The sequence below is a fragment of the Leguminivora glycinivorella genome, chromosome 2 (genome assembly GCF_023078275.1).
Source record: "Leguminivora glycinivorella isolate SPB_JAAS2020 chromosome 2, LegGlyc_1.1, whole genome shotgun sequence".
NCBI classification, from domain to species: domain Eukaryota; kingdom Metazoa; phylum Arthropoda; class Insecta; order Lepidoptera; family Tortricidae; genus Leguminivora; species Leguminivora glycinivorella.
The window spans coordinates 24684780-24699359 of NC_062972.1; the positions used below are offsets into that span (position 1 = coordinate 24684780).

General features: G+C 40.7%; 1 protein-coding gene across 1 annotated transcript; it reads right to left on the bottom strand.

The window, feature by feature from the left end:
* Nucleotides 1–324: 324 nt before the first annotated feature.
* On the bottom strand, nucleotides 325–5558 carry LOC125238968. Its single transcript, XM_048146472.1, has 4 exons — nucleotides 5161–5558; nucleotides 2859–4527; nucleotides 1724–2719; nucleotides 325–1176 (listed from the first exon to the last, which is right to left on the bottom strand). Exons 1-4 carry the CDS (start codon nucleotides 5556–5558, stop codon nucleotides 325–327), a joined length of 3915 nt encoding a protein of 1304 aa, XP_048002429.1.
* Nucleotides 5559–14580: the final 9022 nt, after the last annotated feature.

A 14580-nucleotide genomic window follows, 5' to 3' on the forward strand; every position in this document is an offset into this window, starting at 1 on the left:
ATTAGTTAATGGCAAAACACAGATTCTTGATGTAGGTCTTTTTATGAGATTATTTTTACATCTTAAGGTAACAACTCGCGTTACCTTGTCCAAACCTGGATGTGTTTCAACCACTTGACCGAGGAGCCATCTGGTAGGTGGCAAATCAGGCTCTTTTACCAGAACTACATCGCCTATCTTGGGTTCCGGAGTTTGTTGAGTCCACTTATGTCTTTGGAGGAATTGATTTAAGTATTCCTGGGACCAGCGCCGCCAGAAATCCTGCATCATACGCTGACATAATTGCCATCTACGTAGTGGCGAAATTGGCACTTGATCATAACACTAATCCGGTGCTACAACCAGTGATTCTCCCACTAAAAAATGACCCGGTGTCAATGGAAGAGATTCTCCATTGTCATCAATGCGCCACAGCGGCCTTGAATTCATGCACGCCTCGATTTGAGATAGAACAGTACTTATCTCTTCGAATGTAAGTGTGGCATTCCCAATCACACGTTTCAGATGAAATTTACAGGACTTTATCCCTGCTTCCCAAAGACCCCCAAAGTTCGGAGCGTAAGGAGGTATAAAATGCCATTGGGTTCCGTTGGATGCCATCCAGTCAGCCAGCTCGGGAATCAAGCTTGACTTTTCTGCATTGAAGAGATATTGAAGTTCTTTCGCCGCACCCACGAAATTAGACCCATTATCACTGTAGAGGTCACTACAATAACCTCGCCTCGCGACAAACCTTTTAAAGGCAGCTAGAAACCCTGCAGTTGATAGTTCACTCACTGCTTCTATATGAACGGCTTTGGTAGCCATGCATACAAAAAGGCAAATATACCCTTTGTATGACTTGTTGCCTCTACCCTTGGAGACACGTATATTGATGGGCCCAGCATAATCTACCCCGCTGCGTAGAAATGGCCTTGTTACATTAACCCTGGGTGAGGGTAACTGCCCCATCAATTGGTTCCGAATGTTGGCTGCGTTACGAACACAAGGAATACATTTCCTTACGTGGTTTTTAACCAAGTTCTTAAGACCTGGTATACAGAACTTAGCCCTAATATAATTAACCATCAGAGGCGCTCCTCCATGTAAAGTTTTAACATGCGCATCTTGAAGAATAAGCGGTGTCAACCACGCTGACTTCGGTAACAACATTGGGTGCTTTTGATCGTATGTCATGTCTAGAATAGAATAGAATAGAATATAATTTATTTCAGTATAAAAACACAGTTATACAATGCATACACAATGAGATGAAAAAAAAAGAAGACTTATAACTAACATGTACACTGTAGGTAATTACACTGAAAAAGGTGAACACTCAGCATAATGCCCGGTCCTACTGGAGTAGTACCCGACGCTGGTCTTCCGTGAACACCTGTAGGGAGCGTAGTTGCACGTAGCTATTTATAATTACTACATATAGGGTTATATACCTATATTTTATACATATATGTACTTCACAAAATTTTTGACGCTAACAATTAATGATGACGATTAGTCTATTAAGAGAAAGGACAAGTTAAGTGGCTATTCTTGTTTTATATTTATTTTAAGAATTTTGTACTACAATCAAGTTAAATAACAATTTGGAAACTATGCAGATGAAAGCTATAAAAATTACAAAACTTCAATCACCCTGACATTGACTTTTGCTTAGAAAGAAGATAACGTTTTAGTTTTACTTTAAAAGACAGTAAAGAAGCAAGTTGCCTAAAAGGTGAATGTCTGCACTCTGGAGCCGCCCACCAACACGGATTATTTCCAAATCGTCGAGAAAGGGAGTGAATGAGGTAAGTGGACTTTTCTTCTTTAGCCTACCTTTCTTAATTTCTTCGATTTCTTCCGCGTATGCTTGTTGCTGATTCTTTTTCACCATGATTGCTAAAGCTTCCTCTATTTCACTCTTCAACAGGTAAGTATGACTTTTTCTTTTATTTTTCAGGAATCTTCGGCAGTATGCAACAACTCTCAACAACTTAGTGAGTGAAGAATACTTCGACCATAAAGGATCTTCACTGTCTGACGAGGTTATCACAGTTTCAAGGTGAGTATGTACTTTCCTTTCCTCTAGCTGAGTACTTACTGACTTTGAAGCCTTGTAATTGATCACGTCTTGTTTTAGCCAAGCCGGTCCGTTTAGCCAAAGTTCAAAGTTTCCTAACTCAGATGCAGAAATCCCTCTTGATGCACAATCGGCTGGATTTTGCTCTGATCTCACGTGCGACCACTGACTCCGAGAAGTAGCTGTTAAGATCTCCGAGCATCTATTTCCTATAAAAGTCTTCCATCTGCTTGGATGACTGCTTAACCATGCCAGTACTACTTCAGAGTCTGTCCACGCGTGTATATTTGTTTTGTCTACTTCTAACACGTCAGAAACTTCAACCAACAGCTTTGCTAGTAAGACTGCTCCGCATAATTCCAACCGAGGAATCGAAATTTGTTTGATTGGTGAGACCTTTGTTTTGCATGATACCAAACTGACGTGTATCAACCCTTCTGCGTCAATAACACGTAAATACACCACAGCGGCATATGCAGCGTTTGACGCGTCACTGAAACCATGCAGTTCAACTAAAGCTGCGTCAGCACTGTGATTTGTCCAACGTGGAAGTCTAAATTTGGTAAGTTGTGATAAGCTTTCCCTATAGCTTAACCATTCTTCCAGCAATGGGGAAGGCAGCTCTTGATCCCATTCGATACCCGCCAACCACAGCTTCTGAATGAGGATCATATAGCTTCGCGATGTCCGATGTAACTTTTCTTTTAGTTACAGGTGCTGTTGGAGAAGGTAACTGGACCGTATAAGCAAATTGATCCCGACTTCGATCCCAGGTAAGTCCTAAGATTTTATTTACTTCTTCTTGCTTTATCTCTATCTTCTTATGCTCTTCTTTCCTTGCTATACTTTCTTGGATTTCTTCTAGCATAGCTTTGCTATTGCTTGACCATTTTTGAAGCTCAAAGCCTCCTTTGCTCAATATTGTCTTCATTTGGTGATAGATCTCTATTGCCTCTTGCTCAGACTCGCAACCTGACATCAGGTCGTCCATATAAAAATCCTTGCGTATTCTACTAGCTGCAAGCGGGAAGTCTGCACCCTCATCTAAGGCTACTTGAATCAACGTTTTGACAGCTAAGTATGGAGCTGATGAGACCCCAAACGTAACTCGATTTAACTTGTACTCTTTTACAGATTCCTTATTGTTTTCTCTCCACAAGATGCGTTGGTACTTAGTGTCCCTTTTGTCCACTAATACTTGCCTGTACATCTTGACGATGTCGGCAATGAAAACAATTGGATGCATCCGCCAACGCATGATTAAGTGCCTCAACTCTGGCTGCAAGGTAGGGCCAACCATAAGGTCATTGTTTAAGGACACCCCGTTTGTGTCCTTGCATGAAGCATCGAAGACAATGCGCACCTTAGTAGTTTCCCGTTCGTCCCGTACAACAGCATGGTAAGGTAAGTATAACCCCTTTTCTTTAGATTCTTGTTCTGTCAAAGGTTCCATGTGATTTAAGTCCCTATATTCATGGAACACCTTTGTGTATTCTGTTTCCAGACGCTCGTCGTTTTGAAGCCGCCTTTCCAGAGAGTGAAACCTACGCAACGCAATCTCTCTGGACCCACCATCTACACAAGTTGGTTGCTGATCCCTGAACGGTAATCTAACAACGTATCTGCCCGCCTCATCTCGTGTAGTTGTCGCTTCATATATTTCCTCACATCTTTGTTCTTCAGGTGTCAAGATTCGTTGTTTGTTGCTAGGTTCTGACTCAAGTTCCCAAAAAGACCTCAGCAACTGATCCACCTGTGTGTGCAAGCTCACTAGCTTGCATGAGACGTTCGCCTGTAAACCTGTTTCTCCACATAAAATCCACCCCAATGACGTCTTTTGTGCCACTGTAGTCTCTTGGGGAGATTTGAATAAACCTGGTTGGATGATCCGTGCATAGACCTTTGCTCCTAACAACATGTCTATTTTATTTGGCGTGTGATATTCAGGGTCTGCTAGCTCAACGGTTTGTAACTCAGGCCAGGATGTAATGGACACCTTTGTTGAGGGTTGATTAGATGTAACCTTGTCGACTACAAATGCCGTAACCTCGATGGCACTGTTGGTGTCAGATCGTGATGAAATCGTTATTTGAACGATAGACTTCAAAACTGTAATCAGCTGCCCTCGTAATCCTGTCACTGAAACCTTAGCTGGGGTTTGCTTTAACCCAAGTAACTGAACAGTAGCTGACGATACAAATGAAACTTCGGAACCCGGATCTATCAGGGCCCTTATTAGATGACTCTCCTCCTTCTCCCATGCTCTGGCTCTTACAACCGCGGTAGCCAGTAACCCGTGCTGTGATACTTCATTCACGAAGTGATTTGAAACGCTGGTTCCCGGTGTAGGTTCTATCGTTGACACATTCTGTGTATGAACTTGTGCCACAGTTTGACCAGACGCTGTCTCTTTTCCCTCATTGGCTTGTGAATCCCCTTTTTGATGTAAAAGCGAGTGATGTCTCCTGTTACAGATTTGACAATTTGTTGTAACTTTGCAGTGCCTGGCGGAGTGATTCTGGCCTAAACAGGTGAAACACATACCACTTGTTTGAACAAAATTACGCTTGACCTCAACATCCAAAGCATTAAAATCTTTACAATGAATTATTCTATGTTCACCTTTACAATAACTACAAGATACATTGCTAGCGACGTGCATGGTACTAACTCTTTGCCCCTGATTACCCTTGACCTGACTAAAATTCCCCTTATAGTTATTATTAACAAACTTAGGTTTATGGGCGAATCCCGGTTTAGGTTCCAAAAATTCTAAAGAGTGATACCTCGTTTGCAAAAAGTCTTTAAATTGGTCCAGTGACGGTAACTGTTCAGATAGAGACACAAATTCGCTCACCTTACATTCCCAAATCTTCCTACTTTCTGGATCCAATTTATGACTAACAATGTAAATTATAATGATATCCCAAGTACTTGTGTTTATTTTGAGACTAGATAAAGCATTTAACGTTTCTGTGGTACAGTCTAACAATTGTTTGATGTCAGTTGCAGACTCAGTCAGAAGAGTTTTTTGTGCAAAAAATCTTTTTAAAATACAATTTGCTAAATATTGTTTATTATTATAGCGACTCTCTAACTGGGTCCAACACTGCACATAGCTCTCACTAGAAATAGGTATATGCCTAAGAAGCTGCTCCGCCTCGCCTGACAAATGCGCCTTGAGATAGTGAAGCTTCTGAATATCGTCTATGTCCTTGTTTTTGTGGATGAGAGAAATAAACAAATCTCGGAATCCCGTCCATTCCTCGTATTTTCCCGAAAATGTTGGTATAGTGATCTTTGGAAGCTTCACGTGACTTGATTTTGAAGTGGATGTATTTGGCAACATGGGACTAGCATTGCTGGGTATTGCCTTTAGCTTGCTCAAAACGTTCTTCAGTTCGCATTTATAGTCCATGTACAACTCGTTGGTCGCCTCATACACGTCGTTCTTCATATATGCAGTGTTTTTCAACAATTCTTGCTCTGGTAACATCATGATCTGCATATGCATACGCGAAAACTGTTCCCATAATGTTTCCAAGCTTTCCAGTCTAGTTTCGACGTATGCGACGGTAATCCGCTCTTTCGGAGATTTTTTATAATTGCTATACGCCTTAGTAATATGAACGTTTTGATCCGTTTGAAAGTTGATACTTGTATCCAACTTACTCATCTTGAAAAATTACAAGTCCCAGCAAAATCTGTTCAAAATTTTCTAAGTCCCGATCCTCTCGTAAATCTGCTAAGTCCTTATAGGTATAGAATCTTCAAAAAAATCGCAAGTGTTTTTTTTCCTCAAAATTTTCTAAGTGTTTCGTCGTTTTAACTTCGCTATAAAATCGGGCATAGGTTCCCCGTCGGATCACTTTTTCTTAAATTATTCTAAGTGTTTAACACTTTGAAATTGTCTTCTGTCCATGAATTTTTCTAAGTCCAAATTTGACACTTGACAGTTGTATTGTTTTGACAGGTGACAGTTCCAATTAGTGACACTTTGCACAGATAAACACATAAATGTACTTACAGTTTTTAATCTTCTTACACTTCACTAGTACTCTGAACCTCAGTTTGAATCTTCCCGCCAAGTTGATCACCGTGACGTCACCCAAGGTCACGGCGCTGCTGACTCCGTCGACTGCTCCAATCCGCTGCCGCCCTCGGAGACTGCACCCTCGACAACAATCCGTTGCCACTTGGTACAGGAAAGCACTACTAAAACTTAAGGCCCACAGTACATCCCGGTTCGTAAAGGACCAATGAATGTACCCCTAATTTCAAAAAGGGCGCTCTTTACTTGGAAGCAATGAAACCAACATTAACATTCACAAATAAAGCCAAAATTTATTAAAAATAAAGTTCAACACTTATATACAAACACGGTAAGAATTTCGTTAGCTAGTTTACGGCCGGTACAGCGACATCTAGCGAGACATTGGGTAAACTGTTTACTATGAGCTTACGGACGGACGCGAACACCCAGTACAGCCTTCTGTAAGACGAACCCAGGCTTCTGTATGAACGTCTTACACCATTATGAGCATAAAGTGATTTGCAATTGATTTGATTGAACAAAAATATACCATCCACGGAAACGATTGTGCATAAGGCCTTCACGATCTCGTGTCCCACCTTTCTGTCGGGCATTTAATAGGTACCACAAAATCTTAACTTAACTATCGATAAAATACTTTAAAATATTGTATTACCAAAATCCGCACCGAACGTGATACGGCGCAATTGAATTAATTACTAATAATTGGTAATTTGGCTTTCTATTCCATTGGGATTCGTTCACCGAAATTGATAAGCGCTCCTATTGATTATCAATGAAGCTAACAATCCAGCAAATATGCTACCTATCGCGTAATATCCCGAAGGACTTCTACCAATATGCAATGTACACATGACGGGTGGAACGAGGGTTTATTCCATGTTATATCAAACTTTTTTTACCCCCTGTTCTTTCATTCTTCTCGATCTGCAGCTATAACTGGCCAGTCTGTCAAAAAGGTATATCAAACGTCATAGTTATTTTCAGGTATGGAATATGACATCAGCCCCTTTAGCACAACTTGCCTTTTCGCGCGCGAGTCCATACATCAAGCGCGACTTCGAGTATGGACACGCGCGCGACAAGGCAAGTTGTGCTAAAGGGTCTGGTAGACGTCACATTCGTTTACTAAATGTAGCTAACCTGTCACGCAGTGATAAAGAGACAAAGAGTGGTATCGGGGCACAAGCGGCTGTCCCCTTGTCTAGGCTGCACTCTGTTCATGTAGTGACCAGTTTCCCCGCCTTGAGGAATTTCTAAGTTACCCAACCCTCATACAGTCGACATCCGATACGCAAGAGCGGTAGAGATAGATAGCTAAGAAAGAGATATTTTTTGACGACCGGTCTGGCCTAGCGTGTTGTGACCCTGCCTGCTCCGCCGTGGTCCTGGGTTCGAATCCCGGTAAGCGCATTTATTTGTGTGATGAGCACAGATATATGTTCCTGAGTCATGGTTAACCCACCATTTTATATGAAATTTGACAGTTGACAGCCCACCACACACAGTTGACATAGACTTCATTTTAAGTTTTAAATAACTACGTAACCAATTCCTATTCACGTAATACGTCCACTATTCCGTTATTAGAGAAGTTATTGCGGTACAATCCGTTTACAAGCCCCATGGGGACTTGTTGTTGACTGAGCTATATGAGAGTGCACATTGTTGCATCGTATTTATATTCACTGTTTGTTATAGCACAGTATTTATACAATGTAGAATACTAATCAAGACTGAACGTGTTTCAACTTTTTAGGGTTCCGTAGTCAACTAGGAACCCTTATGGTTTCGCCATGTCTGTCTGTCCGTCCGTCCGTCTGTCCGTCTGTCCGTCCGTCCGTCCGTCCGTCCGTCCGCGGATAATCTCAGTAACCGTTAGCACTAGAAAGCTGAAATTTGGTACCAAAATGTATATCAATTACGCCAACAAATTGCAAAAATAAAAAATGGAAAAAAATGTTTTATTAGGGTACCCCCCCTACATGTAAAGTGGGGGCTGACATTTTTTTTCATTCCAACCCCAACGTGTGATATATTTTTGGATAGGTATTTAAAAATAAATAAGGGTTTACTCAGATTGTTTTTTGATAATATTAACATTTTCGGAAATAATCGCTCCTAAAGGAAAAAAAAGTGCGTCCCCCCCTCTAACTTTTGAACCATAAGTTTAAAAAATATGAAAAAAATCACAAAAGTAGAACTTTATAAAAACTTTCTAGGAAAATTGTTTTGAACTTGATAGGTTTAGTAGTTTTTGAGAAAAATACGGAAAACTACGGAACCCTACACTGAGCGTGGCCCGACACGCTCTTGGCCGATTTTTAAAATTAGCTTTTACCATAGAGGAATAAGTAAGAGAAGAGTTGTAACTCCATACATTAGTAAATGCGAGTTATTTGTATAGGCATAGTTAAATGACATCTAGCGACAATCACGCGTCAATCATGCGTCAACTAGCGTAAATTATCAGTACCACTACTCGATACTAGGTGGCAACAGTGTCGTCGACTCTTCCCTTACTTATTCCTCTATGCTTTTACCGAAGAGAATGGATAGAAAGGATTTTCAAAGTTACAGAAATCATGTTGTTTAGACCATCACAGCTCGACACAGGGTTCACAGTCATACATTCATTAAATACCCAAGAGAACGTAAGACTTTTTTTTTTTCATATCACATGGTAGTAAACAAGCATACGGCCTACCTGTTCGCAGTCACGCAGTACTTATATGGACGCCTGCAATTCCAGAGGTGTTACTTGCGCGTTGACGACTTATTTAGAAATCTGTAAACTCCTTTATTGAAGATCCATACTTTAAAACCTCGTTATAGACAAATCTCAAAGTAATACAAACATTAATTTCTCAATTTCCTGATAAACGTCGCGCTCACGTCCGCTTTCATAAGCTAAATAAACTATTTCTTCCACTTTCTTATTAGTCTATCCGAGAAACTTTATATCAAATAAGCTCTCAGCAAACTCTCGGCGGCGGTGTCTTGGGTAAATCAATAAAACGGAACCCTCTCGCGGAAGTTGGTAAACTCTTCCGTTGGGCTAGTTCGATCACGGTAACTTCCAACTTGACTCAGTCTTGTTTAAAATAAGAAAAGTTGTAATAAATGCTGACGTTCCGGTCTGTAATCGGTGTTGACGGAAGTGGGTGCGCGAATGTAATGGGATAAGAGGGAATATAAAATGAAGTTATATAATTTCAGAAGACTGATAAATTAATAGAAGAGCCTGTAGATTATATCGGTCGAGGTATCGGTTGCCAACGTTTCGTTTATCAGAATTAATAACCCAACCAAAAAAATTCAAATTTTGAAAAAACCCCCGACATGGTGGACCGATTTCCATGAAATAATTATGACTAAATAAAAAATAATAAAATAAATAAAAATGTGTTTATTAGAAAAAATTACATAAAATTTTACAACTATATCTGTGGTCCCACACTAGGCGAGGCCTGTGTCGTGGTGACCTAAGAACAGTAAGAACACTCCTGACTAATTCACCTTTAATATCGTTGTATTAGAAAGTGTTGGTAAACTCGTATCTTTTGTAAAGAACATGTATTGTAAGGTTTTCCTATATAGCACAGTTTATTTCTTTGTTTTGCGTTCATAATTTTATGAGTAATGCTACATTTATGAGTCCGCTAGATCCAAGGGCCAAGTGCGAGTCGAATCAAACGTTCACAGGGTTGACATTAGAAGGTTTTTATTTATAATTATCATTTTATTTCTATTTCTACTTAGATAAAGGAATTATGCACTAAATGAAAATGAAAAATGAAATAAATGTTTATTCAAAACTAAAACTTAAAACTAAACTTTAACTTCTGCCAAACCAGAGTATGGTTACGCTATGTACGACAATTGTTAATAAATGGAAACGCTATATTATAGGTATAATAGCTAACAATGTATCATTCAAAGTTACATCTCCGGGGATATTAATCGTACCTGGAACCGGACCATCAATTTGCGTAAAATCATTATGTTTGACCACATTTACTGATAACAATAACCAATACTAGGAAATGATCGATCTAATGTTGTTAGCATAAAACCCACTATATTCGATTATTAAGCAATGTAATAATTGAGCACATCTTTGGCAAAACAAATATAGGTTGAAAACTCCAACTTGTTTAACTTTACCTAAATTACATACTTTCTGCTAAGTAGTTTGAGGCAGCTCGATAAGAAAAAGTTTTAATAGCATATTAGAAAAAAGAAAAACAGGATATCTAGCCAGGGTCACAATCGCTTACGCTTCGTAGCAAGTGGTAGGGAACACTTCTTCGCCTCTGCTTCGCTTCTTCTTTTGCTTCTTCTTCGCTTCTGTAGTGGCGAGACAGAGTCAGAATGCGTAGCGATCGCCACGTAGCATCCGGCTACTCTGACTAGGCCGGCAGAATATTGTAAATACTTTTTTCTACTAGTGCATAGATCTTTTCCCCTCACTAGCTCGGAAACACGTGTTTTGTCCTTTAATACCAGCGGGTAAAAACGCATTTTATCCACTAGTGGGTAAAGTAATTTGACCTTGAATAAAGTCAAATTAAGTGTTTTAAAATTGATAAAAGTAGGTGAATCTAGTAATAAAGATGATTTACCACCTGTGGAACTACTGGAAGCAGTGATAAACGCGTTTTTTGCGTTGTAGTTTCCTCGCTATAGTGAGGGGAAAAGTTTTGTGTTACACTCGGGTGCAAATGTATTTTACTTCTCGTGTGTTAAAAAACTCGCAAGTTCAGGATTCTATTCTCGAACCACTCGCTTCGCTCGCGGTTCAACTATAGAATCCTTTCACTTGCTCGTTTTTCAATTCCACACTCGGCGTTAAAATACAACTTTGCCCCCTTGTATAACAAATAACTATTAAAACCCTACATAAAAGTCTATTCGCCAAAGCCAGCGTCCGCCAGCTTTCCGCGCATGCGCGCAGTAACGAAAAAACTGAAAACGCATTGTTTGGCTCTGTAATGTAACCATGGCAATGCATTATAACGATACTGCGTGCGTACGCGGGATGGCTTTGGGCAGCTGCGCTGACAGTGCAAACCTCTGCGTCAAAATACACGAAACAGTTTTAATTTCACGAAAGTTATTCTAGAAAACTATTAAAAACTAAGTGCATGGTCGTAAAAAAAGTATTGTATGCAAAGCAACGGTGTTTAACTGAGTTAAAAAATACTCGTGACGTCTTTAATAACAATCTTCAGTTTCGCTTTACATTTTTACCCACGCCACTTGTCTTTTTTGACCTCCTTAGTTCGTAAAAAAGAAAGTTCGAAACGAGTGGCGATAAATTAAGACACGACCGAAGGGAGTGTTTTAAATCGATACGAGTTACGAATTTCCTTTTCGCACGTGTATCGTACAACGTTTTTTCAGTACAGATGGCCATTCGAAATTTCGACCTGACATATAATGAACCACTTCTCGCACTAGTGCGTAAAAAACCACCATCTGTAGGTACTGAAAAATACTATAACATGATAGAAGAAGAAAATATTTGCCCAAGTCAAAACTGTATGTTGAGGTTCTTCATTTGATTAGCTAGCTTGGCTCACGTGTTTACTAATCAGTCGCTGCGCGTTTGACGCCTCCAATCACGAATATCTCGACCAGCTTGTCGCTTTTTGGAGGACTATTCGACTTGACTCAATACGAGATTCGACTTTAAGACGTACTTGAATTGAGTTTTTAATAAGATAACTTGATATCGTAAAATGATTGTAATTTTTGGTCTAGTGACCGTTTGGGGTAACTTTTGTTATACAATCGGCCAAATAATTATGATTGTAGCGATGTACTATTGTATTGTTGATGTACATTTAGTGTAGGTAAACGATAAAATAGATGTTATTCATGTTATTATTTAAAATATACATTTTTTTTTGCAAAAATTGTAGCATGTATTACTGTTCTCGATTAGGCGTTGCGTATAGGTGAGAAGGTCAACTTTCTTGGATGGTGAAATAAAATTCCGAAATTACGTGCTTTTTCTTATAATGTTGAATGCTTAATCTTAATCTACGTGTACATATATCGAGGATAGATGGGTAGCAGGGGACAATATATCGTGACGTAGGATGACGTCGGCGCATATCGCGCTCCGTATTGGCTGCGATAGGTATCACGCGACATGTGTGGTTACATCGCTTGGACAAGAGATGGCGTTATGAGTCTCGTACGGAACATGCCCCCGGCCTTGAAAGATCTGGCTTTCAAGAGGATTCTTGAGCTTCCCCTCCTTTCTCTTCGTCTGGCTGAGACACTAAAGGGCAGATTTTAGTGTATGCGCGTCTTATGATGCCAGATGCAGTGCGAATATCTGCCACTCTGGATACTCCGTCTTTACCAGGGATAGTTTTGACGATGCGTCCTAGCTGCCACTTGAGGGGAGGCAAATTGTCGTCCTTTATAAGGACCAATGTGTTAGGCTTGAGGTCCTCGCAGTGAGTTCGCCATTTGGACCGCGTCTGTAGCTCGGAGACGTACTCTTTGGACCAGCGGGCCCAGAAATGCTGCCTAATCTTCTCCACCATCTGGTACCGGTTGAGTCGATGAGCAGGTGCGTGTTGAAGGTCTTCTGAGGCTGGCGACGTCAAGGTGCGGCCGACGAGGAAGTGCGCAGGGCTCAGAGGAAGGAAATCGTGCGGATCCGAGGACATAGCGTATAAAGGACGGGAATTAAGGACAGCTTCAATTTGGCTTAATGCCGTGCTAAATTCCTCATACGTGAGGTGAGCGTTACCTATAACACGGCGTACATGATATTTACATGATTTTACTCCAGCTTCCCATAAGGAACCAAAATGGGCAGCGTAAGGTGGAATAAAATTAAATTTGATATTGCAACTAGTGGCGTAATCTATTATGTCGGGACTACATTGCGATAAAAACTTGGCAAAATCGTTCATTAAACCCACAAAGTTCCTGCCATTATCTGAAAAGATTTCATTCGGCTTGCCGCGCCTAGCTATAAAGCGTTTGAGAGCTAGAAGATAAGCATCGGTGGTCAGATCGCTGACAAGTTCCAAGTGGATGGCGCGCGTAACGAAACAAACGAACAAGCAAATATATGCCTTTACGGTTTGAGCACCTCTGCCTTTGCGGTTTAATATGAAAACTGGCCCTGCATAGTCCACGCCGCAAATCAAAAAGGGATACGTAGGCGTAATTCTCTCTTTGGGTAAGTTTCCCATGAAAGGAGTTAGGGTTTTCCCTCTTAATCGCTTGCTAACAACACAATCATAAAAAACCTTTCGCGCGAGGTTCCTACCACCTAGTGGCCACCAGGCATCATGCAGTTCATAAAGAAGGGCTTGCGGTGCGGCATGCAAAAGTTTTTTATGCTCGTGGCGGAATAACAGTAACGTAAAGTGGTGTTTGCTTGTTATTAAAATCGGGTGCTTTTTTTCATAAGCAAAGTGTTGCGAGTAGCCGATACGACCACCGACTCGCATGACGCGATCAGTATCGATAAACAAGTTTAATTTACTTAAACTATTTTTAGTTTTAATTGATTGTTTGTTAGCCAACAGCGTGTACTCATCTGGGAACGATTCCAGTTGAGACAGCCTGACTAACAAATTTGTAGATTCCCGCAGCTCATCAACGCTGATACAGCCCCTACGCTTATTATTCTTATTGCGCGCGTTGTGAATAAAGCGTAAAACATACGAAGTGACGTGTATCATGCGCGAGAACTGAGAGAACCGCTCGAAAGGGAATAGTGACTCTTGTGCGGTTGCCGTAAGAGCTAAGTTTACGTTAGATTTAATCTCTGGCAACATGTCATGCGAATCATCCGAACTAGGTATGTTTGACATGTCCTTGGGGTTGTAGTTAACATCCTGTAAGAACTCAGGGCCTTGCCACCACAAACTAGATCCAGATAGGTCTTCTAATCGAACGCCTCTTGAGACTAAGTCAGCAGGGTTCATTTTACCGCTGACGTGTCGCCAGGGAAGCCCTTTGGTCAGTTCATGGATCTCAGTGACCCTATTCTGTACGAAAGTTTTTAATAAGTTTGGTGACATGCGCAACCACCCTAACACACAAGTCGAATCAGAATAAAATATGACGTCATCAAATTGACAGCGGAGACTATTAATGACCTTGTCATATAATTTTGCGCCTAAAAGTGCACTACAAAGTTCGAGACGGGGCGTACTTAGGGCTTTAATTGGGGACAATTTCCCTTTTGAACACAATAATCGTGAACATACTTCTTGATCATTATTTATTGTGCGAACATAAATACAAGTTCCGTAGGCAACCTGTGACGCATCTGTAAAGATATGCATTTCTATGCGCGTATAATTGCTGCAACCCATTACATAACGCGGCACACGGATCGTACCTAAAACAGCTGATAACGACCTAGTGAAATCATTCCAGGTGCGCGTGACGTCAGCGGGGACATCGTCGTCCCAATCCAGTT

What these genes read in the sequence shown, in the direction of transcription:
- LOC125238968 (XM_048146472.1), bottom strand. Translation starts at nt 5,558, where the DNA reads ATGTTACCAGAGCAAGAATTGTTGAAAAACACTGCATATATGAAGAAC. An exon ending in TATGTGCAGTGTTGGACCCA is followed by an intron (nt 4,528 to 5,160) that starts GTTAGAGAGTCG and finishes AATCTGTAACAG; the next exon opens with GAGACATCACTCGCTTTTAC. An exon ending in GGCGGCTCCAGAGTGCAGAC is followed by an intron (nt 1,177 to 1,723) that starts ATTCACCTTTTA and finishes TCTATTCTAGAC; the next exon opens with ATGACATACGATCAAAAGCA.